We start from the raw sequence: 23,292 nt of genomic DNA, 5'->3' as shown, positions 1-23,292 counted from the left end.
CGGATTGCCTGAATATTGTTACCTTCAATTTAAAAAATGCAATTCTGCGGATAATTCTGGTATGTAGCTACGGTCTCTTATGGTCTTAAGATTTCACCCTGTTCTTACAACACCATCCCATTCCACTCCCTGTCTTGGAAAAGCATCCTGTTTCTACAAGCCTGAGCACTGCCAGTAGATCTCTTGTGAAATCCTTATTTAGGCACGAGCATACTGAAGTCGTTGAGATAAGAAGAGTTCATAGTGACATAAATTTCAGTTTCCACCTCACATACTCACATGTGTGACTAATTCTGAAATGGAGTCATTTGCACTGAGTCAGCAGTTAAGTATGGTGAATGTGCTCAAGCGATCTCAGTTTGGTCTGTATTGAGCATTAATTTGCTCTGCAGATACAGAGCCAAACCAATTGATTGTGGGAACCTTCCGCAGAAGGTGCCCAAAGTATGGACTAGGTCTCTCTGGGAGAGTGTGCTTTGAAATAGGAAATTACAAGAAAGATCTCTGAGATCCAACATGTGTTGGAAGCATAGGAGAGATTAAAATAGCATCAAAAACCTCTCAGCCTCTGTAGCCAGAGTGCTCAGGGCAAGAGCAGGCGAGGGGGGGAACTGCAGTTCTTTGTTTGCAGTGCAGTCTGGATTTTATTACTTGCAAAGTGAAATCACAAGGGGGAATGTCTGCTTCTGATGGACAGATATGTTGCAACTCGTTCTGAAGATGCCTGTTCATAAATTTTTCAGCCTGCTAACAGCTTTGAAGATAGGACTGTAGCTCTGAGACTGTGATTCATCTATCCAGCTCCTGCTTATTGGATGGTCTGTTGGTTTTATCCCTCTTTCACAATTCTAGGCTGTTAAGTATCGATGCTGGTGCAGTTAATTATAAATTTTGAGTTTTAACACTTGCTGCTCTGTACTGTAATATTATTGCTGGCTACTGAAGCCTCTTTCCAATATTTCTGAGGTGCTGCAACAGGAGGTGCTTACACTTGGCCCTCATTTTTAGTAAACAATTAGAGAACAAGGATTAAAGACTCTGTCTTCCCTCTGTTTCTTTTGAAGTGATTCAGTTTCAGTGGCCCAAACGAAGAAACTTGAAGATATAAACAACCCCTGTGGTAATAACAAGAAAATTATCTTAGAAATGTTCTTATGTTTTGAGGATTTTAAAACTGCTTAATGAACTTCCATCTTTTGATCCCCTAGGAAAAGAGGTCTTAGAATTGAGCTCCCAAGAGATTTTCACACAGCTGTCCCTCAAAAGTGCTGAGATCTATGTTTGGATCATTCTGTGGAAAAATTATTTTATATTGTAGTGATAGGGTCTTCTGGAGGAAAAAATTACAAAGCTACCTGATAGTCTTTAAAAGGAATTGATGAGATTTTCATCAATATCTCTAATAATAAGCATTAGAATTTTGATGGGAAAGTTTGTTTTGGCACGAGGGTTGTTTTTGAGTTAATTGAAGAAGATACTGGAGTAGTAACAGAACTGCAAAAGAATTCGTTCTCAGGTGCTTCCAGATTGCTGCTTATGTGGACTTGTCTTGCCTCTACTCACCTCCTGTTCCCTGGTAGCTGGACAGGAGGCTCTTATTCTGAAAATGAATATGGCTGCTCTGTTAGACATCTGTTCAGAGATCTATCTGTGTCCTGTCTCTGCCTGTGAAAAAGGGGTCTTGTGTAGCCTTCGTTATCTCAAGACGGGGGAAGGATAATTCTTTACTGACTCTTTCTAGCAAGAGCAAGTCTGTGTACTTGTTAAACTACTATTTAGTGGATTTCAGACTACAACGAGATCTAAGTGTCTATTATCTTTATGATACTGTCTTTAGCTTAATTAAAATGGTTTTACTGGGATGTTGTTTGGGGTTGTGTGCTAGGGCATGGAACTTAAATTAAACAGAAATACAGAATGTCTCAAATCTACTTACCCACTCTTATCCCCACAGAAATGCAATTGTTGCCAGTGAAGCAAGGGATGCAGTACCAGAACAGCTTTTCTGACAAACTGCTTTCATTTGAATTCCAGCTTCCATGGCTTTTTGTGTGTGCATACTTGCTGAACACATTGAGTGTGTTTCAGACAGAGCCATTTTGCTAAAAAAGTTTTCAGATATCTTTTTGGCTAAGGGAACTTTTTCAATGTTAAACATGATCACTAATAAATAGTTTTTGTATATGATGCACAGAATATCAGATATTTCACTGTATGGATACATTATTTGAATATTCTACATGTTATTTTGGTTTTTTTTTTTTTTTTTGATAAAGCACTTTAGTTCACAATTAAACTGAACTGCATGTAGAATTCTTCAGTGGGACAAAGTAGGAGGTAAACTGAAAACAAAGAAGCCTGCTTACAGGTTGTGATGACCCATTTAAGGCAGGCCCCTTGGACCATGACATGCGCAGGCATTAGAGTTTGTCTTCAAGAAATTCCTTCCAGTGTTCCTGTTCAAACAATTGAAACGAAGTGGCACCAGACCAAGGACAGACAGTATGTGACTAAAGCACAATGTAATGAGAAACAGACTCTTTGGATAAGCTGTAGCAGTTTGAATAGCTGATTCATAGATAACGTGTTGAGTATCTGAGGCCTTCTAGGTCATGGTTGGTCTGCTGGCAGTGCAAGATATTCCCAGTAGTATTCTTTGGAAAAAAATCCTTGGATTAATACAGGATAGCCTTGCCAGTGGGAATACTATGTATGTAATTCCCAAATTCCAAGGGAAAAAAAGTAAAATGTTCATCTTAAACTTCCTCTACTGCTTTTTCCTAGCTGTGTGCTTTGTCTCCCTTTGGGGATTACTCTCTTGATACTTTCATCTCACCTGTTTGACAACACTGAATTTTAGTTGTCAAAGGCTTTTCTTGCAGGTCAATCCAACACTGAAAGGGTTTGTGTGGGTTTATTTTTTTCCCCCTTTCATCCTCTGTAAAAATAGTACTTCTGTGTCCAAAGTGTGCATATTATTACTTTCATTTACAATATAGCAAACCCCTGGCTGTTTTTATGTATTGTATCCTGTGTTGGATTAGATAACAGGAGTTGAGTGGTCCCTTCATCTGCATTTCAATTACACTTTGTTTTCTCTTGTATTTTAATACATTTTAAAATTATTGAGGATTGAATTGCAAAGCCAATTAAGCTTCTGGATGCAGAGTATGCTTCATCATACCAGTTGTCTTAGTTGTTCATCCGACCACTTGTCCAGTGTTAAAATTTTGAGTGTTTTCTCTCTCCTGACTCAACTATACTCAATTTCCTTGCACTGTGAAAGATAATATGCATATTTTAAAATTTACATATTAGTAAAGTAAAATACTAGTGGTTCATTTGGTACTGTCTGAAATATTTGTGACTTTGTGAGTAGCTTTTTAGATGCCGATCATGTATGGTGTTAGCCAAGAAAGATGTGCACAGCATGTTGGTGGAATAAGTGTCTCTGATGACTATGGTATTATTGTGAAAGTGTACAGTAAACATGCAAGTGGTGCAAGAAACTGATTTCATAAGTCAATCTTTTGGGTAAGCATGGAAGAATTATTAATACTTCCCTTTATGAGAACCCTGAGATGAAGATGGGCATTCTGTAGGTAACAGGAAAATTACACCAGCTATGCTTAAAAAATTTTAAAAGTGCTTCTCCAATGTGGTTTAGGACTTTCATGTTTGTGAAATGCTAGTACTAATATTGGTATTTATGGAAGGTATTTCTGAGTCCTCATCTAGAACACAAATTTTGGTCACTCCATAAATCTCATTGTTTCTGGATCTCTTTAGTCTTTTTCTACAGGAGATCCCTTTTTGATTTCTTTTATCTTGCAAGAACATGCAAAACACCTGGCAATTATTTGAGAGGTTTTTGATGGATCCCTGAAGGATCTCTCAATGAGAGATCTATCTCTGAATGAGAGATGTCTGGCATGGAGTTCTCTAGTGATTATTGTAAGGATTTTCTCTTGGCTGCCAGTACTTGGCCTACACTTCATATGTCATCCTGTCATAACCGATAGTAATCCACAGTTTTGTAAATTAAATGAAGTACTTTTTTTGGATGTGTTTGTAGGAAAAGAAGGGAAGCTGGGAAGAGTAACTCCTGTAGTGTAATCAGGCTGCAAACATGATGTGTATACCAGTGTTGAAGCCAATGTGTACTGTAGGCTGATGTGAGTTGAGTTTACAACTGGAGGAGCGTGGGGGGGAGGGAATGCTGATTTGATACTTGTCTCTTGGTTTTATGCTGAGATTTTTGCAAAGGAGCTACTCAGAGGCACAAGAACATTTCTAGTTCTTCTGTACCCTTACTGTGCTCATTATTAGTGGATAATTGCAGTCATCTTGCCACTTCTGCGTGTTTTCCAACCAGCTTATTGATGCAACTTTTTTGGCATGCTGAGAAATGGCTATAGCTAACTTCTCTTGTTTGCCATTAGCTTTGCGAAGAATATGAGGTGAAGAATTGCAATATGTGTTTGATTTTCTGAATTGATTTGCCTTTATCAGAGTTGGTTAAGGCTTTACCCTAATGTTCTAGACATGCAGCTACAAAAGGACTGTGAGTCATACTGACATGCATGAAACAAAAAGCTATAATTGCACTTTTAACTCATTGAATTAATAGATCTGTGAGGTAACCAGAATGGATTGTGGAGAAGGCTTTTTTTCCTGAAGTATGGTCACCCCTGAGTGGAGAACTGGGTTTTCATAGTAAAATAAAACTGAGGTGATTTGATGTACCTTCCCTCTCACTGACAAAACCATCAGTTCAGTGCAAAATGAGAACTGACACGCTCTTCAAAACTTTTAATGAGGCATCTGAGCCAAGTGACAAGATGGTCCAGCTGGTTAATAGCTCATCAAGAATTCAGTTCAGCCAACACTTCAATTCTCTAATAAGCTGTATGTAATAAACATAAGCCTTATTGAGAACTGCTATCAGAAAGCAGACTTAGCCGTTTATCTTCCATGGATCAAACAATTTTAAAGTGGAAGTAAATAGATGGGCTCTCTGTTCTTTTACTGATTATTTTTGTATAGCCCAGCACTTTGATTATTGTCCCTTAATGTTCAGTCTTTCAGGACAGATACATTGAATAAAAATTTTAGCCTTTTGTTTTTTTTTCCCCCATGACTTCTACATAAGGAAACACAAATGTTGCCTAGAGCAGCCCTAGAATAGAAATGACTGAAGCCTAAACAGTTGCTTGCCATTCTTAGTCCAGATTCCTGAGGACCTGGAAGATTCCAGAGGAGGTCATGTCTAAGCTTTAGGTTTCATACCTACGGTTTAAAATTTTTTGCTTGCTAGTTTTGTGGAGAGCAAAGGAAAATATGTAGTTAATTTAGTAAAGTATGAGTATGGTATTTAATTTATTCTGATTAGACAATGTGATTAGTCTTAGTCATTGTTTTCTTTGGAAGTGGCTTTTGGTTCAGGTTTTCAGCTCAGCCTACTTGCTTTGCTTATGAAAGTTGCTGCTGATGTGAGAGAGTGGCGAGAGGAGTAGTACAGATGTGTATTAATGTGTATATTCACATATAACACAGCTCTGGAAAGCAAGCATCCAATAGAGACTTAGTTTGTACAGTTTATTATTCCTTCTTAAAATTTTAGTGGTAACCTTAAGATCTACTCTGGCTGAATTTTTTGGAAGCCTGCAGGCCAGCCATACTCGTCTCTCCCTTTTGGAGTTGTACAGGTTCTATTCTGGTGTTCCCTTTTTCAGAGGGAGTGGCTGCTCTGGTCCCTAAGCCATGTGCCTGCACCTGGGTCTGTCTCTGGTGAGCGCTGGCCACGAGCCTTCCATCTGATACTGCAAATGGTATCCAGGTGCAATATTCTAGCAGTGTGGTCACCTTTGGCATTGCTGAAAATAAAAATTCCTACACTGCCACTGTAACAAAAGATGAACTTTGTTATTGGGATGTGTAATTTTAAGACTCTTGTGACCTTATATAAAGAAGAAACATTCTCATCTGCTGTTACAGAGTTTTTCTGCTGCTGTGTTTGTGAGGTTGTATTGGCAATGATGCCAGAACTTGGTACAAGCAAGCAGAGACTTCAGTTCTGACATCTTCAACCATAGGTTAAAAGTCTATGGCATTACTGCCACCAGGTGTCTTAGATGCTGCTACTGCTGGCACAGGTGCTACTGCAAACGTAAAAGCAGGAAAGTGAGCACATCAGAGGAATAGAATTCTTGGTGGTGTTCTGCCCCCTTGCCCTGTGGTGGTGAGTCACAGCTTCATCAAAACTGAGACAATCGCAGGACAAAATGGGGAGTGGTGCTGGAATCTTTTGGTCACGTATGTGAGCTGTAGTTCGCAGATACTTCCCCTTCAGTGTTAAGACAAAGATGTTTCTTATTTGCTTAAGCTTACTCAAGTAAAAGTTCTTTCAGGATATGTATAATTGACTTACTCAGACTAAATGGTGGCTGATGAAGACATCTGTCCTCCTTTTGTTTGATCATTTAGAATTTCATTTCCCTTCTTTCCTTCCTCCTACCATCAGTTATCTGTCAGGTTATGTATAATTTGTTTCTTTATTTCTAACATTTGAACAGCATAAGTAAAGTTGTGTACATTTGCTGTATCATTTAACTGCACAATGCTAAGAGAGAGGATAAGAAGCACTTGTATTTTTTGTGTTTTTAACAAATTAACTTCATCTTCCAATGCATTTTCCATTTAGTTACTATTGTAGTGCATTGAAATGCCAGAAATGAAAACACAGAAGAGAATTATCAAATCAATTACCCATTTTCCTTTACCTTCCACATGACTAGGGGTGAAAAATTTTGAAGGCAGGTGCTTTTTACCAGGAAACTGACAAATAATGGGAATAATCTTTCAGTGTTTCACTTAGGTTGACTACTTAGGTACTTCCCTGAAACTTAAAGCATTTTTAATACCTTGTGTAAGAGGAAACCTACAGCAAGTATTTACCCTTAATCGGGAACTTTAAAACATGTAACTGTTTCAAGCCTATTCTTTTCTATTGTCTTAGATATGTGTTTTATACTTCAGTGTTATCTTTCTTAAGGTAAGTTGCATACTCCATGAAGATTGTCTGTGGCTTATATAAAATAGATTCTTGTGGAGATGTGCCAAGGAGCAATGTGAAATCATTCTTTCAATAAGTAAGCATTAACTTGCCCTTGCATTGCGTTTTGCTACCTGTCAGAAGCTTTGTCTTCCAGCTTTAAACTAAGATGAGGAGGAAGGTGACTGAAGAGTTCTGAGCCTCTCACTAAGGGAAGAACATTGAGGTGCTGGAGCATGTCAAATGAAGAGCAACAAAGCTGGCAGTGGGTCCAGAGCACAAGCCTTATGAGGAGGGGCTGAGGGAGCTGCTGTTTTTTAGCCTGGATAGGTACTTTTGGAACAGCAGCTGTTCAGCTCTATTTAATCAGTTTTTTTGTGTTCAGTGGTTTGTAGAAAGTAGAGTGGTGGAAGGATCTGTGCAGATCTTTGATGAATTTCTATGTCTCTTGCTGTACAGGGATGCATTTTGAACAGTCTCTTTCCCCTCCCTTTTATCTCTCTACCTGGACTTTAACGCTGGAAAGTATTAAGTGGTTTACGTGTTGAAACGGAAAAGTAGATGCAGTTCTTGTGCACGGAGACTTCCATTTCTAGGCACCAACTGTGTAATGCTGGATAATTTTTAAGCTCAGTGGACTCTTTGTTGATATTTTGTTAATCTAGCTCAGTGGTTACTGTGCTCTTTTTTCCTCTTAACTGCTAGATTTTTTCAGGATGAGGACACTGCAGCCCACAAAGCCTCAGTTCCATTAACAGTGCTGAATATCAGAGCACAATCTTGCTAGCTTCTCCTCTGATGACCCCTCATTAACCTTGCTTAAAGGCTTGCAAAGCCTTTCTCATATGCTGCAGAAATGCACACAGAAGAACATTTGTCTGTTCTGTATGCTACTTCTTCCTCCAGATAATAGGCTGGGAGCTTCAGCGTCTTCACTCAAATTTTCAGACATTTGGAATGCTTGATAAAATGCTGCTCAGTGTAACCTCAGCACAGATAGATAATTTACCTTGGTTGTGATTCAAGACTATCTATAATTCAGCAGCACTTTGAAGTCTCTCATGGCTGTACATTTACAGATCACATCACTTGAAGATGTTCATTTCTGCTGATTTTTCTATGGCGTGTCTAGATGAAAACTACATACTGTCACTGTAGTCGTTAACCCCCCTGCAAAACAACAACCCATTAACTGTCTGTGCAACACAGCAGTGTATCATTTCTGGATCTAGTGTTAGGATATGCAGAAAGCTAGTAAAACCTGTCTGTAGTATATGAAGTGTCCAGTCTTTCTCTGTTTCCTCCTTACCGCTTATCTCCTAATATTGTGGAAAATGGGATAGCTCTAAATTGTGTAGCAGCTCATCCACTGATATTTAAAAAAAAAAAAACAACAAACCCCAAACCCAAACAGTTTAAAGTTGACCTGTGTTGCTTATAAAGTCTACTTATTTGTAAGATGGAGATCACAGGAAATTTTCTGAGTCTGGTTTGTTCTGCTGTGCACGAAGGTTCCGTGGCACTTCAGTGAAGTAAATTGTAGTTGATGTTAAGAAAGTGAAAATCACCTTGGAGGATGTATATATAGCAGGAGTTGGCAGATGTAGCTCCTTCCGTGTAGAGTATTTCCCTCGGTAGCCACCTGCTTGTTATCCTGTAGTGTGTGTTTGAGGGTGAAGTGCACTGTGCCACTTCTGTGTCTGTTTAGTGCCAGCTGAATTGCCCGAGGCTTTAGCTCAGGCCTTTTGGTGTCAGTCAGTAAAAACGGTGGTGGGACCCTTGGCTGAGCTTGGGCTGGCTGAAGAGCAGACTCAAACGATCCGAGCAGAGCGCGGTGCCTTGCTGAGGAGGCTCCCCTGCTGCCTCCGGTGTCCGGGCTGGGCTCTGCGACCGCTCTGGCTAGTGGGATGTGTTCTGCAGATGTGTCATTTCCTGTCATGATGTTAACAGGACAGAACTTGGAAGGACTGTGGAAAGGTAGAAGGAAAAACAGATGAGAAATTACTCAGTAGGCTCAGTGACTATGTGAGTATCCTAGTTGAAATTTAAGATTAATTTAGGTGCCAGAAATGTATTTTCTTTCCTCATTAAGGATGCTGAGTAGATAGTAAGTCTTGGCTGAAACAGGTCACCAGAAGAATATAGGCATTTTTTGCTGATGAGCTTTGTTTTTTGTGACTTGATACAATAGCTAATCTTAGGGGGGGAAGGGAGTTGTTTTGTTTTGGGTTGGTTTGCTTATCATTTGTATAAGCCATGTAGGTACGGGGGTAAAAAGAGGGTAGTAGTAATACTGTGTGTAATTCATGCTCCTGTACCTTAAGGAAATTAGTGGAAGAGTAAACCTGCACCTGGGTTATCATGAATGCCCAAGATCCCTGTTTCACATTGAAAAATGTAAACACCTCTGATAGCTCTTTCCTGACCAAAACAAATCAGATAGGAAGGACCTGGATAAATGGAAAGAGCCAAGAAAAAGCCTATTGAATAGCTCTGAGCTGAACAATCGTTTCATTTGCTGCTCGTCTCCTTTCAGGCCCCTGGCATTGCAGAACTGCGAGTCACGTGCTGGGAAGCCTTGCTGTTTGTCCTGGCTTGTCAAAATAATTTAATGTAGGTGGAAAGGAATGAATGAAATGAACAGAGTAGGCTTGATGCATCTGTTTCAGTTTGTTCAAAGGGCAGCCCAGGGATGTGATACTTAGGTCCTCCAGGGAAGCTATCAGTTTAGGAAGAACAATGCTGTCCATTTTATAAGATAGCTAAATCCATTTTAGGAAGCAAGCTCTCCTACAGTTTGACAGCTTTGTATATTTTTAAAAATATTTGGGCTATATCTGCTCAGCTTGTGCTGAGCTACTACAAGAATGTGATTTGGTAACTTCTTGATTTAGGACTTTGTCTTGCCTGCCTGAGGTTGCTGCATTATGGTAAAAAAAGACTAGGAGAGGAGAGGGTGTGTCCATTTTTAAATTTTTCTAGTGGGAATTCCAAAATGATTTGGTCTTTGAAGGATAGTATATCAAGCTGTATATTACTAACTGTTCTTAAAGTGCTGGCTTCTTTATAGAATTGTTCAAGTTTCCTAGGCTTATGGAAAACTACTTGTGTGTCTTTCTACTTTGTTTAGTTTCTGGCTGTTTGATTTAAAAATAAATTTAAAAAAAAAATCAACAAAAACATTACAATTGTCTAACTCATCTTGTTCTTGGTGAAACTGGAATGTTAATCTATGAAACCTATAACTTTGTTTTCAAGTGAAAACAGCAAATACCTGTGGAAATGATCCATCTGTGTACCTATTTAGACTGTGAGTTATAGGAAAAAGGGGATAAATCTGCTTATCTGATTCACACTTAGGATAATTTAATCAAAAGGAGGGTATATTTTGAGTGATAGGCCACAGACTCCATTACATCTTTGTAAGTGCAGATAGAGCTGAGGGTCTTGCATTTCTGCAGGCTCCTGCTCAGAGGCCACAGTGGATTCTGAGTGCTGCCCCCAGTAGCTGCCTTGTTGGGAAGACACATCTGGGCTTTTGAGTCTTTTGGAGTATGCAGTTATAACTGAGGGTGGTGAAAACTGTTCCCTTCCCAAAGTCTTGCAAAACACACTTTTAAATTCCCACTAAGTGATGATGGCTTCTTTCTCTCTGCTACAGCTATGCTGTACAGCCACTTTGTGGATTTTGTGTGATGCCAACATACTTTTCATTCCCCTGCTTTTCCTGAACTATTTATACCTAACATGGCTGGTAACATCAGATCTCAGTCTCCCAAATTACATACAGTGCTCTATTTTACTTGCTTATTTCAATATTTTAGTAGCTGCAGCTGCTGAAGTTGCATTTTTGTACAAGAACAAGCATGAGGTGAAGTTGTCACTTTTGCCCATACTAACAGCTCAAAGGATGCCAAAATGTATTTGGGATGGGCTCTATTCTAGTCTGTTTCTATGCAGCCTGGGAGATCTTGCTGTCTAATATTTTTAATTATTCAGGTTTTGAAAGTGGAAATGTCATTTTAAATTGTACATTGGCCTGCAGGCCAACTATTTGCAAGTTGCATTAGAATGTAATTCTTACAGTTATAACCAGTTATTGTTACACAGATTTTGTTGGTATAATTGTACACAAGATCCAGTATTTTCCTGAATGTTAGGGTTGTGGGTTCTTTTAAAGTATATTGACAGTCTTCTGTAACCTAGCATTAGTATTCCTTTAGGAGAAGAACATAAAAACCTGTTAGGGATGAGGGTGTGGGTTGTGTGTCCAAGGAAATGAGGGTAGTAAAAGGTAGTATGCATTGCTGGGCTTAGGAAACAAGTGGCCTCTCTGTCTTTTTCTTTCAGCTCTGTTTAATGTTCCCTTTTGCTGCTGCAGTTATGTACTGAAGGGTGCAGAGTTTCCTTGGTTGCAAAAACATAACTGTGTTCCTGGGTGAAAGTTTTTGGCCTGTGTTTTGTCCAGACTTGTCCCAGATCACTGGGGCACTGTGGCTTTCAAAGCAGCATTGTTTTACTTAGCCTATTGCATGGTCTTGGTGGATTTTTAATGCCAGCACTGAAGTGTTGAGTGCCTGTGCTGAACGTCACAGCTGTGTTTGCAGGAACATGATGCTGCCGTGGATGTGACCAGAGAGAGAAAGGAGTCCAAATGTGGGTGCCTCTTAGGAGTCTGTTCATTGATAAGAGTGGTTACCACTTGTTAGTTCCTATTTGGGGCCAGTAGTACCGAGGCAGGGAAAACTGAATAAAGCCCTTAAGGGAGATTAGGTTATGTATATTAAAATGAGAATGAAACAAAATACACTTGACTTGATGTTTAAGTGTAGGTCTAAAACTGTTTGTGGTAGATAACTTGTTAGTGTGCACAAAATAAAGGAAATGTAGTCCAAATGTATGTCTAAGATCTTGGGTTTGGACAAAAATGAATGCAAGTGTTCATGTTGACTATTTAGAAGTGGTAAAAAAGTAAATATTACGGCCTTTTTTGTATAATGACCGTATATAATAGCTGAATTTACAGCAAAATACAGTGGTTTTTAAAAGTGAGTTATATATGGGTCAAGTGGAGAGACTGAGAAAACAGCTTTATTTTCCTGTAAGAAAGGTGATATTGTGATTGTGTTATTTGAAGCACTGTCGCTTAGAAGCGTGTGTGTGGTCAGCTGTACCTCCTGCAGCTCACTGCTCTTCTGTCTCACACCAGTTTGAAGCACTTAAGATTGAGGTTTGGAGCAGAACTTGTGCTGCCCTGTTCGTTATAATGAAAGCTATTAGATGGGTAAGACAGCTCGAATGGTAGTACTGATTGCATATTAAAAGCTCTGCAACACCTAAGCAGACATGAATGCTCAATTGTTGGTGTAGTGTTTGTGCAAATGCTTTATCAAAACTTGTGCGAGTATGCTTATGAAAGAATGGGAAGAGGTGGTAGTGCTGATTTCTGCAGAGTGAAGTAGCTGTAGGATTGAATGCTTTTGATGTCTGTAGATTAAATTAGTCATACTTAAGGAGTTTGCATTTTCCCAAGGATTGTAGAAGTGGGTGAGATTCATAGACACCAATAGGAAACTGGTCCCTAGGGTGATTTCAAACCTGTTTTCAGACTTTCACCAGGGAAATTGTACACTTCTGAAAATTGGAGCTTCATCTGAAAAAGAAGTTTGTCCATGCCTGAAGATACTCCTTGAACCTTTTAAAAAAAGTCGATGATCTAAGTTAATGTAGGATGGTTTAGATATTACATGGCTGAATTGTATTGAGAAAACACATGGCCTGTAAAAGGAAGAGGAATTACTGTCTGGAGGACAATGGGAATATAAGTAAATCCTGCATGTTTTTACTTCTTCCTTTTAATTGAAAAGACAACGTGAAATCAAATGAGTTAAAATTATTACTCAGGTCTGACAAATAGGTCTTTGGTTATTGCTAAATAACTGTTAGAAACAGTAATTCTGAAATTCTTGGCTTTAAGTATATCCTGAAGTATTTTATGTTGTTTTTCAATACAAACTGCAGACGGACCCAATTTGTGTCAGTCAGTCAGACAGACTGGTGTGAGCAGTGCTTTGGTAATGCATTGGTAAGCTGAGAACTCTGCATGGCACAAGGAGACGGTCATCTCTGAGATGTGCTGCTTGTTCTGGTAGTGGCTGCTCAGAGCCTTGGTGATACCTGGTAGCCAGTTGTTGGTAGGCAGTATAACAGTATTGTCCAGGAATGCTTTTTTGTGTTCTGTCTCTGGCCAAAAGATTGCTTTCTGTCTCTAGTGGGAGTTATGGCTTTGTTTTTGTTGATGTGAGATTTCAGGAAACTTGCTCAATCTTGAGGTTCTGCTTTTAATCAAAGAAAATCCAATTCATTCACTTGATGGTCTACAGCTACAAGAACATACTGTGTGTTAACAGAGGTTTCATGCTTAACCCCCTCTATGGGTGGCTAATCCCATCTGTTGCCAGTGGTCTGGATAGACATCTAGGAATAACAAAAGGTTGTTACGTACAACATTAGAGGGAGATGCTTTAAATGACCTGATTTCATTCTCAAACACTGAAGTGTTCAAGACATTATGTCCCCTTTCCACCCCAAGTCAGGCAACAGCTAAATTTATTAAGAGTAAAGAGGAGGAAGCAGAAAGAGGAGTTAATCTACAGACTTGCAGTTCTTAGCCCTGAGAGCAGTAGAATTATAAAGAACAACATATTATAAAAATACTGTAATAGAATGTGTTCAAAACAGAATATTTAAAGATAATTGCAAGCCAAATGGCATTTAAGTAAGACACCTGATTCTTGTGGGCACTTAAGTGTTTTCAAGTTGCTGCCTCTCAATAAGAAAATAAAGCAAAACTTTCTCATGTACCTTTTCTTTTTCATTAGGATCGGAAGCTGTCCAGGTCAGAGCGACAAAGATTTAAAGAGGAAGCTGGGATGCTGAAAGGGCTTCAGCATCCCAATATTGTCAGGTTCTATGATTCCTGGGAGTCCACAGTCAAAGGAAAAAAGTGTATTGTTCTTGTGACGGAGCTCATGACATCTGGAACATTGAAAACGTAAGTAAATTAAGACATGTCAAAGCATTTCAGTTTCATTAGCACAACATCAGAGCACTAGAAATAGATGATATTTCAAATAGATGAGAACAGAGCCCTTTTGCCGCAGGATAACCTACTGTAGGAACATTCTTGTTTAGGAGGAGCATCGCTAATGTTGCAGGGTATGGTAAAACATCTTCTCAGTTAGCAAGCTTGTCAGTTCTTACTTGTGATGTCCTCGGAAGCACATGCAGAAGACTTCTAGTTTTAAAGAGCTCAGGAAGGCAATACTCAATTTCTATGTCTCAGAATTTTTTTTTTTTTCTCTAGCTGCTTTCCATTTAGGATGAGCAACTTTGTGAAGTTCAAAGCACAAATTAATTCCCTGCTTTTGGGAGGTTTTGGATGTTACCACAATACAAATAACATGTAAAAAGAAAAAAAAAAATTCACCAGCTATTGCTTTAACTGAAGCTTGCTGAAGTAGTACCTACCAAGAATCCGAGAGTATGCAGCTCCCGCAGCTTCAGCCCTGTGAGTGCAGCCCGGGGTGTGTTGAAGGGCGAGCTAGAAGCAGAGCGCAGGGGCTGCCCCGCTGCGAGGGCCCCAGCGCCAGCCGCCAGCCCCTGCCGGGAGCACGGCTGCCAGCCTTGGAGCAGAGCGGCAGCTCGCTCGCGGGTTCAGTGCCCCTGGCACTCCTGGACAGCCATTCGCATCTGACGTGTGGAAGCAGGCTGTGGGAGCTGGAAGCAGTTGTGGCCATCTCTTTGGTTGAAATAGCCTGTGGATGTCTTGTGTTTTTTACCATGCTTATTGATAGTCACAAATGGGCGTTCTTAAGAGGAACAATGGCTCTTTGGGAGTCTGGACTGCAATTACAGGGAAGTGTTTGTCTCTTGAAATAGTAGCAGACGACTAAGGATACTGCAACATTCTTTAGCCATATGTTCAGTGGAGGCATTTCTCAGGTTGTTTAAGGTATTTCAGGTAAAATAATAGATCTACTGCTTCATGTGCTGTTTTTAGACAAGTAATATGTTAAAGGTTTTGCAGCTCTGTACAGATGCCTTTAAATAAAGTTTACCTAATTTTCTGCTAAATGTGTAATGTTAGATTAATTTTTTTTTCCTCCCTTTTTACTCCTTTGTTCCTCTCACAGATTTTAGTATTTGGATTGGCTTATGTGGTGTCATAAGCAAGTAATAATAGACAGTTATAAAGTAGGGTGTTGGTAGGAACAACAGATTTTCTGTCTCCGGGATTATTTTGTACCTTGAAATACGAAAGTCTTTTTATTTAATCCAGAAAAAAGTAATAGGCTCTTTAATCGACAGTCTTTTTAACTGTGGAGTTCTGGGTGGGGTTTTACCCCATTCTTGTATAGCTTGTGTTATAACTGTGATTTAGTTTATTCTAGTCCACTTCACCTGAGACTTGACCGGTAAACTGTATGGGAGATTTCAGGTGTGCCTTAAGTACTTCATGTGCTTGCGACAGTCCCAGCTTTACACTGTACACTTGTGTTTACATATATTTGACTATTACTTCCATATCTTTTTTTCAGTATGTTTACCTTACCTGCATTTAATAAAAGTGGTGGCTTTCTTACTTTGGTGCTTGGACACAGACATTGTTGTCACTTGATGTAAAAAAGTGAGCAGAAGACAAGTGTGATGATATCTTAAAGGAAATCTTCTCTCGTTTTTTTTTTGGTATTTGTATACATTTAGATATACATACCCAGAAATAGTGTTAAAATTTTGTGGAGTCATTCTTTTCAAATCCTGTCTGGGCAATTTTCTAATTTTGTACAAGGAAAAGTTCCCAAACTTCCGTACATCAATGGAAAAGTTTTACAACTGACTCTTTGTGAAGAATGACTCCTTTCTGATATGGAGTGGTATCGTGGAATTAAAATACTGGGGAAAAATGGAGTTGTCTATTTTAAATTTTAATTATACTATTAATATAGACAACAGTGTTTACCTGACATAGGTCTCAGCCACTGGTTTTGTCTAAAACCTAGATAAAGTACGTATCTAGTGTGTGTTCCTGATCCACTTTAAATGAACATGTCAACTATCTGATGGGGCACATCCCTTCATAACTACCTCTGCTAATTTAGTAGGGATTCCTAGAACTCCTTGAGCTCTGTGTAGTTCTAGTTACAGAAACTTAGGCTGGAAACCTCCTGAGGCCTCTTCAAGCCCAAGTTATCCTATGATGATAGGGTAAATGAAAGCATACTGGCGAGCAGGCTTGTCTATTTTTATGGATTTATATGTGCTTCCATTTTAAATTGCTTTCTGCATGAAGTGACGTGACTTAATTCAGGACAGTGGAAAAACGACAGCCACACTGCAGGATGCTGGGCGATGGTCAGACCCAGGTCCTTTAACAGTGAAAAGCTGGCAGTGGAGTAGCATATTTGTAACCAAGAATGTAATTAGGGATTCCAGATGCTGAACTGAAGTGCCCCTACCATGTGATCTTTGGAACAGGCTCAAGAGAGATGAATGAGGGTTGTGTCAATAGCAAGCATTTGAGTGATAGCTGATGTGATTCAGAACCTCCTTCAGTTTGTCTCCTTCCTTGGCTTGACTTTTCCCCTGCCTTTCTTTAAATTCTGAGACTTGATTTCCTCTGGAACTGTGTCTCAATTGCTTTTACAGATTAGTTTTTGCAGCAGGATCATTGCTAGCAACTTGATTTTCCAGATCTTGTTTTGAACTGGAGAAATTAAAGGGATGAATACATTGCATTTCCAACATCAGTGTTGGAACTGATTGAAGTGATTTCATCAGGACTGTGTCTCCTGACTAAGTGGACCTGCAGAAGAGACTGACCACTGCCATGGAATAATTGAATACAACTGGCTTTTAGTTTAAGATTGTAGTTGCTGGATTCTATGCTGGTCACAGAATTTATTACCAGTCTTCCTGTAGTGTGAAACTGGTCTTTATCTGAGACTCTGGCTGAGTACTACTGCCTGAACAAGAATAAAGTCCTTGCTCTACAGAGCTTGAGAGGTCCTTTCTCTACATGTATTCCAGCCCATACTTTTTCAGAAGGAACAAAACAACACTTCACATTGTGTTACCCAAAGAGAGGTTGAGAGAAAACCCTGCTGGAAAGCATTTGAAAACTGTCAGGGGTTATTCGCCTTGTGGCATCTCTAATCTGCTGAAGTTAAGTAATAGAATAAGATCTTAGTCTTAGGTCACACACACTGAAAAATATTTTTGGTATGAAATGAGACTCTTCTGACATGGGATTTCAAGGTGTGGCAAAGATAGAACAGTTAAGGTCAGGTTGCATTCTACCTGCAAAGGGATACAGACTTGGGTATGAACTCTTGCACCTCAATTATTTGCCAGAGCCTTTTTTCAGGTTTCTCTGTGCTGTCCGTATCTGTCCATAGCGTTGATGTAGTGAGTAGTACCAGTTGGATTCAGGTGAACAAACCCTGTCCTGCACCAGGGAAGGGGATCTCTTAGAATTTCCAATTTTCTTGACAACTCCACAGGTAAATTTGAAGCAGATTTAAAATGTAATGTGGAAGCCTTGAACAGAGTGCTTGGACTACTCTTGAAAATGAGGGAATAATGGCTTCAGAGCTCTTGCAGTTTTGCACAGCTCTGTACTTTGTTGGTTATTAACATTCAGGATCTAGTGACACACCTCCCCACCCAGTTATAATTAATCAAGGTAAAGGTTGTAAGTGTTTAAGAGGTTAAATAGATAAAGAATTGTAATTCATGAACCTTGAAGTATTTGTCATTGAAGCAGTGGCTTGAAATTTAGCAACCCAAACGTCTCATTACTGTAGAATGATTTTGTATGCAGAAGAGTTATCAGCTATGTATACCAAGCTTTTCACATTTATCTTTCATCATTATGGTCCCCTGGCTAGAAGAAGGGGGGTAGGTTTTGTAAAGGGGAATCATCTTTAGCATCTCTGAAGTCTTGAAATGCCCAGGTAGATTTTAAAACAGAAGGTGAAGTTTAAATTTATACATGTCTTTAATTACTGTTCCTTTGCTTCCAAACAGCAAATGGTTTAGTTTAATCTACTGTTTGTTAGCAGAATCTGTTTAACCTGTTGTTACTTTTTTCATTAGGTATTTGAAAAGATTTAAAGTGATGAAAATTAAAGTACTGCGAAGCTGGTGCCGTCAGATACTGAAAGGCTTACAATTTCTACACACACGCACTCCTCCCATCATTCATAGAGACTTAAAATGTGACAACATCTTCATTACTGGCCCCACTGGATCAGTCAAGATTGGAGACCTTGGTCTGGCAACCCTGAAACGAGCTTCTTTTGCCAAAAGTGTGATAGGTAAGCCTGTCCTGTTTTGGAGGCTGCTGAGCCAGTCTACCTCTTTGGAGACTTGAGTGTTTTAAGAACTTTCCTAAAAAACATGCTTACAAAGGTACATGGTCAAAGCCTGAAAATATGTGGGCTTTGTCTCTTGGTTGCTGAGGTCATTCTGTGTTCCTCATGCAATGACATGTTGAAATTTTCGTTGTGCTTTTGATATTTGTATATTAACTATTTCAGAATATAGAGTTCTTGTCCTGCCCAACAATCTAATGCAACATTGTTGATAAAACCACTCTTGACTACACATAAATCTTACCTTTGATATGGTGCTGCTTCAAGAAATGTACAAATGCATTTTGGTGACCAAACAACATTTTGATATTTAGTGTTGCATTAGTTCATACAGCCAATTTTTTTTTTATTGTCACCAGGGGTTAATACTGAATCTCTTGCAGCTTGTGAGTAATCAGAAACTGGGGTATACCAAAGTAAGTCAATATTATATATATATATTTTAATAATAACACAGACTGTGGTATAATGCCTTATTTAGGGAGTCTGTAGAATGTGGATTTGTGTAAGTTAGGAGGGTGCATTGGGACATACTGCTTTATTTTGGCTCTGTCCCTGTGTATCCATTCATAACTTTTTTCAGAAACTGGTTTGATGGAACTAGTGTAATCTTTCTTGTGCATTCTTGAAAGAATTGGTTTTATCAGCTTTGTTTTTATAGTTGGGTGGATAGACTGTAGGGAATGAAGTTTCTTTCGCTCTCAGTATTTAGAGCTTGCTAAAATTCAGCATTACTCAACAGTCCTATGCCAGATTCCTAGCTGGGATCAATGGTGTATACCTGTAAATTTTCTTGCAAGCTGTCACTGAAATATTTCCTGCTTCTTAACCAGGTCAAAGTATTAATAGGGAAAAAAAGAATGGTGTAAAAAAACATAATTTCTTAAGCGTATTTGTCATATCTTCAAATTTATCACTGGAAAATTACCATCTGTTACATAGTTATCTGTTAATGATTGGCCTTTGGATAAATGACTGCAATTACATTCTTTTTGGTTTAGCGCGGTGGAAACAAGCAATGGGCTGTAGAATGATCTGTAAATTGTCTGGAATCTGGTGTCTGCAGGAAATAATTCTGTGCTTAAATTTGCAAAAAGCAAACTTGCATCTCTGGCTTAAAGTAAATCTGATCATACAATGCAGTCCCTTTGTTTACAGAGGGGAGCTGTGATGCTTCACTGGGCAACAATTTTCTGCACACTATTTAAATGGGACTTGTTGAATCTCACGCTCTATGCCTGTAACTCAATCTCTCTGTATTTCTGAGTATTTTTGACTGTAGGATGTCCCTCACTAATGCCTGTATCTGCAGTAGGCCTATAAATATACTGCAGGTGGGAAGGTAAGTATGTGAAGAAAAGGGCTCTGGTGAGTGGCCTTTGCAGAAAATTACCTTTTATCCTCTCTTCATGGAGATTTATATTTGTAACAACAGAGCTTTTCATTGCAAGGCCTTACCCGAACCATTCTACTTGAGCAAGTAGATGGAGAGCAGCAGGTCAGAGACTAGCTGTGGGCTCTTACCAGTACTACTTCTTTTGCAGCAGAGGGCAGTCGGGTAATTTATGAAACAAGGTTTAATGTGCCTCTTTTCTTACAGGGAGAAAAGGTAAGTGCCTTAACTCTCCTTAGTATTTGGTTTGCAGCCTATGGCTAGTCTACAGTTTTTCCCCTTTTCTTATCCCCTCCCCTCCCGTTTGATTTCAGGCTAATCCAGTCTGCTCTGATATTTGTATCAACTGACATCCCTAAACCAGGAATTGCATCAGATCTTACGTGCCATTGTTATTCCATAAAGGCCTTGCAATGGAAGACTCACAAAGTACATTGGTGCAACAGAGTCACTAAGGGTTTCCTCCCTCTTCTTTTTGCCTCCACTTTCTCTTGTCTCACAGGTCTGCCCAGCCGCTTCCCCCTGCGGTGAGTAACGCCAGCAGCCTCTGCTCGCTTTGAGACATTTAGAGTCTGAATCGTTCTTTTAATTTAAGGTACCCCAGAGTTCATGGCCCCCGAGATGTATGAGGAGAAATATGATGAATCCGTTGATGTATATGCTTTTGGGATGTGTATGCTAGAGATGGCCACGTCTGAGTATCCCTATTCCGAGTGCCAAAATGCCGCGCAGATCTACCGTCGAGTGACCAGTGTAAGTCCCTCCTCACTACCGAGCCTAAAGCTACTGCTGTTAGCAGCAAAGGAGTACAGCTGGGTAGCACCAGTGCTGTGCAGGTGTGTGGGGGGGAAAAAAAGCTGAGAAGAGGTTATTTTGGGATGAGTGCAAAGTTACAGAGTGGTTGAACTCACAGAACATCTGTCAGAAGCTTGTAAAATATGTGCATGGAAATAAAATTTTGCATGTGTTCATACTCTTCTTTCAGTATGTTAGTAGGTATTACATAGGGTTTAAAAAAATACAAAGAAACCAACCCCCCAAACCAAACAACAAAACACACTAGAATAACAGATTATTTTCTAAGCCAATTGAGGGATGGTGGAAGTAGTTCTGTCTTGAAGATGAGCTGGTTACCTTGTTCTCTGCAATAAAGCAGGATCACAGATTGAAGCAGTGGCTTAGCTGCCTGCCAGTTACCTAGAGTGATTTTAATAGTTTATTGAATTCTGAGTGGCACTTAGCTACTGTGTGTTGGGGGCACTTCTTATAGTGATGAAGTGGAAACACTTGATAAATAGCAGGAAGCTATTCCACCCTGGTAAGTACTGGGCAAGTGTAGTGGTGGAGGTAGAGGCATTGTGGGAGTACACAAATAAGGCTGAGAAGGCAGTCAAGAGATTAGCGTTGGCCCATCTGACCAGACTGAGGAGAACATGCAGACTCTGAGTGGAGGAAGCAGAACTGTAGTGCTAGAAATGTGCAGTATGGGGTGGCTAGATGGAATCTGTGATATCTGAGGCACTGTTGTAGACTGTACCAGAGCAGTGAAACAAACATGTTCAACCTCGTGTCTTAAGCATTCAGAAAGAATAGTGAGGTGGCTGCTTGGGGAAGTGAAAACTTGCACTGGATTTCTCAGAATACCCGTGCACATGTGCAAATGAGAAAAAAGAAACCCAGACTTACCTCTTTGTCCATAGACAAATGAGTTCCTGTTGATCTTTTCTGTGTGGGTTATTTCAGAGAAGTTGCAGATTTAACAAATAAATTGCTTAGCTTTGGAAAAATAAAATGCTCTCTTATTCCTGCCTCACACTGCAAAAGGCAGATAAAATTCCTGTGACTTAGAGTTGAGGAAGGGTCTTCATGTCAGAAGCAATGAATTCTGAAAGAAGGCTTGGTGAAGTAAGGCTGTCCCTTTTTTTCAGGGAAATTGGAGGGGCACAGAAGAAGTTAAAAAAAGTCATAGGTAGTCACTTTGGTTTTTGCACAGATGTTAGAATAAGTTTTTATGTACATACATATATACATACAGAGTTGTTTTTGTTTTTTTTGTTTTTTTTTTTTTTTTTTTTTTTTTTTTGGCATGTTGGCAAACTTGCCTGTAATTTTCTAAATAGAGTTTAAGAACTAGGCTAAAGTCTAGTCCTCACTCTGTGTACAGCATAATTTGATCTGGAAGCAGCTGGTATCAGTGAAAGAAAGCTACACCTCTTTACTAGAACAGTCTCAGTGGTACCTCTTACTGTGCTTATGGATGTATCTTGGACAGAGCCAAAGCAGCAAGATTTGGATGGACATTTTTCTTAGAACAGATGCCTGATGTAACTGTCCTGCCTGTTCCTTGAGAAGTGCCAGGAACTGGGCTGTTGCTGAGAATCAGCGGCTGAGACAATCCCAGGCTTGGACATCCCCAGGTCTTACAGACCTGCCTTTTCCCTGGTCTTTGAAGTACTTACTAACTGGAAGGCTTTGTAGGGACTTGTAGCAGAGAAAGTTATTAGAGATGTACCAGGGTTCCACTTACCACTTGTTTATTGTGTGTGGTGCTCCTTTCTCCCCATTGTTTTTGGCTGGCAGTGGAAATTCTAAGTGGGTGAGAAACACTGGCAGTTTTTTGGTCTGTCCAACACCACCTTCTAGTCTACTCTGCTGATGGCTCACAAATCACATTTATTGGTCGATTTTTTTTTTTTTTCCTTCTCCCTACTGTTTAATTTACTGCTTGAGAGCTCTTAAGATACACTTTGGTATGAAATCCAGCAAATCTTGTTTTCTTTCAGAAGGAGCAAAGGACAGGAGGGTAAAGAAAATGAAATGTACATTTCTCTGCTTCGAAAGGCTGTGTGCTTTGGTATATTTGGGGTTGTTTATTTCAGTGTAGTTGCAAAGAATTTTGTTCAAAACAAAACCAACCAGAAACAAAACATGAAAAACTTTCAAGGAAGGCTTTCAATGAAGGCAAGACAATGTTATCTGGAAATAAAGCACAATCCTGTATTAACTGGTAATGGAGGATTTGGTGTTTTACAATGTGGAAAGAGACCCATGTTATGAAAGTGAAGTAAAATCCTCCTGGCATTCTTTTTAGCACTCCACAAAAGCTCTGTGAACCAATGTGAAAAAGAGCCATATAGTTTTTTGCCCTTGTCCTTTGCTCCCTGGTTAAGATTTTTTTTTTTGGTTTCAAAGGAAATTTTAGAAGTTTAGACCATGTATGCAGCTGTGGGTGAGGGGTGAACCATTTGCCAAATTCAGTACTTGAAAGGACAGTGTGTGAACTATCAGTAAGAGAGTGGAGACAGAAAACCCCCTCCTGCAAAGGTGACTCCAGCTGTACTTACCAACACATCTCCTTCTAATGTATGTTGGAAGGTGGGTGTGTTTTGTGGAAGGTGTTTGGCATCTCC

General features: G+C 39.6%; 1 protein-coding gene across 9 annotated transcripts in view; it reads left to right on the top strand.

Moving 5' to 3' along the window:
• WNK1 (WNK lysine deficient protein kinase 1) overlaps window positions 1-23,292 on the top strand; it is a 100,689-nt gene that overhangs the window by 19,071 nt on the left and 58,326 nt on the right. For all 9 annotated transcript variants that reach the window (XM_039570885.1, XM_039570882.1, XM_019288633.3 and 6 more), the window contains exons 2-4: window positions 13,936-14,108; window positions 18,212-18,432; window positions 20,478-20,635. In XM_039570885.1, the coding sequence (XP_039426819.1) occupies window positions 13,936-14,108; window positions 18,212-18,432; window positions 20,478-20,635 (552 nt within the window). The remainder of the gene's footprint in view (window positions 1-13,935; window positions 14,109-18,211; window positions 18,433-20,477; window positions 20,636-23,292) is intronic.

This window comes from Corvus cornix, chromosome 1A (assembly GCF_000738735.6).
Source record: "Corvus cornix cornix isolate S_Up_H32 chromosome 1A, ASM73873v5, whole genome shotgun sequence".
Classification (NCBI taxonomy): domain Eukaryota; kingdom Metazoa; phylum Chordata; class Aves; order Passeriformes; family Corvidae; genus Corvus; species Corvus cornix.
Note: the sequence above shows the minus strand (reverse complement) of the source record. Positions and strands in the feature narration are given on the sequence as shown.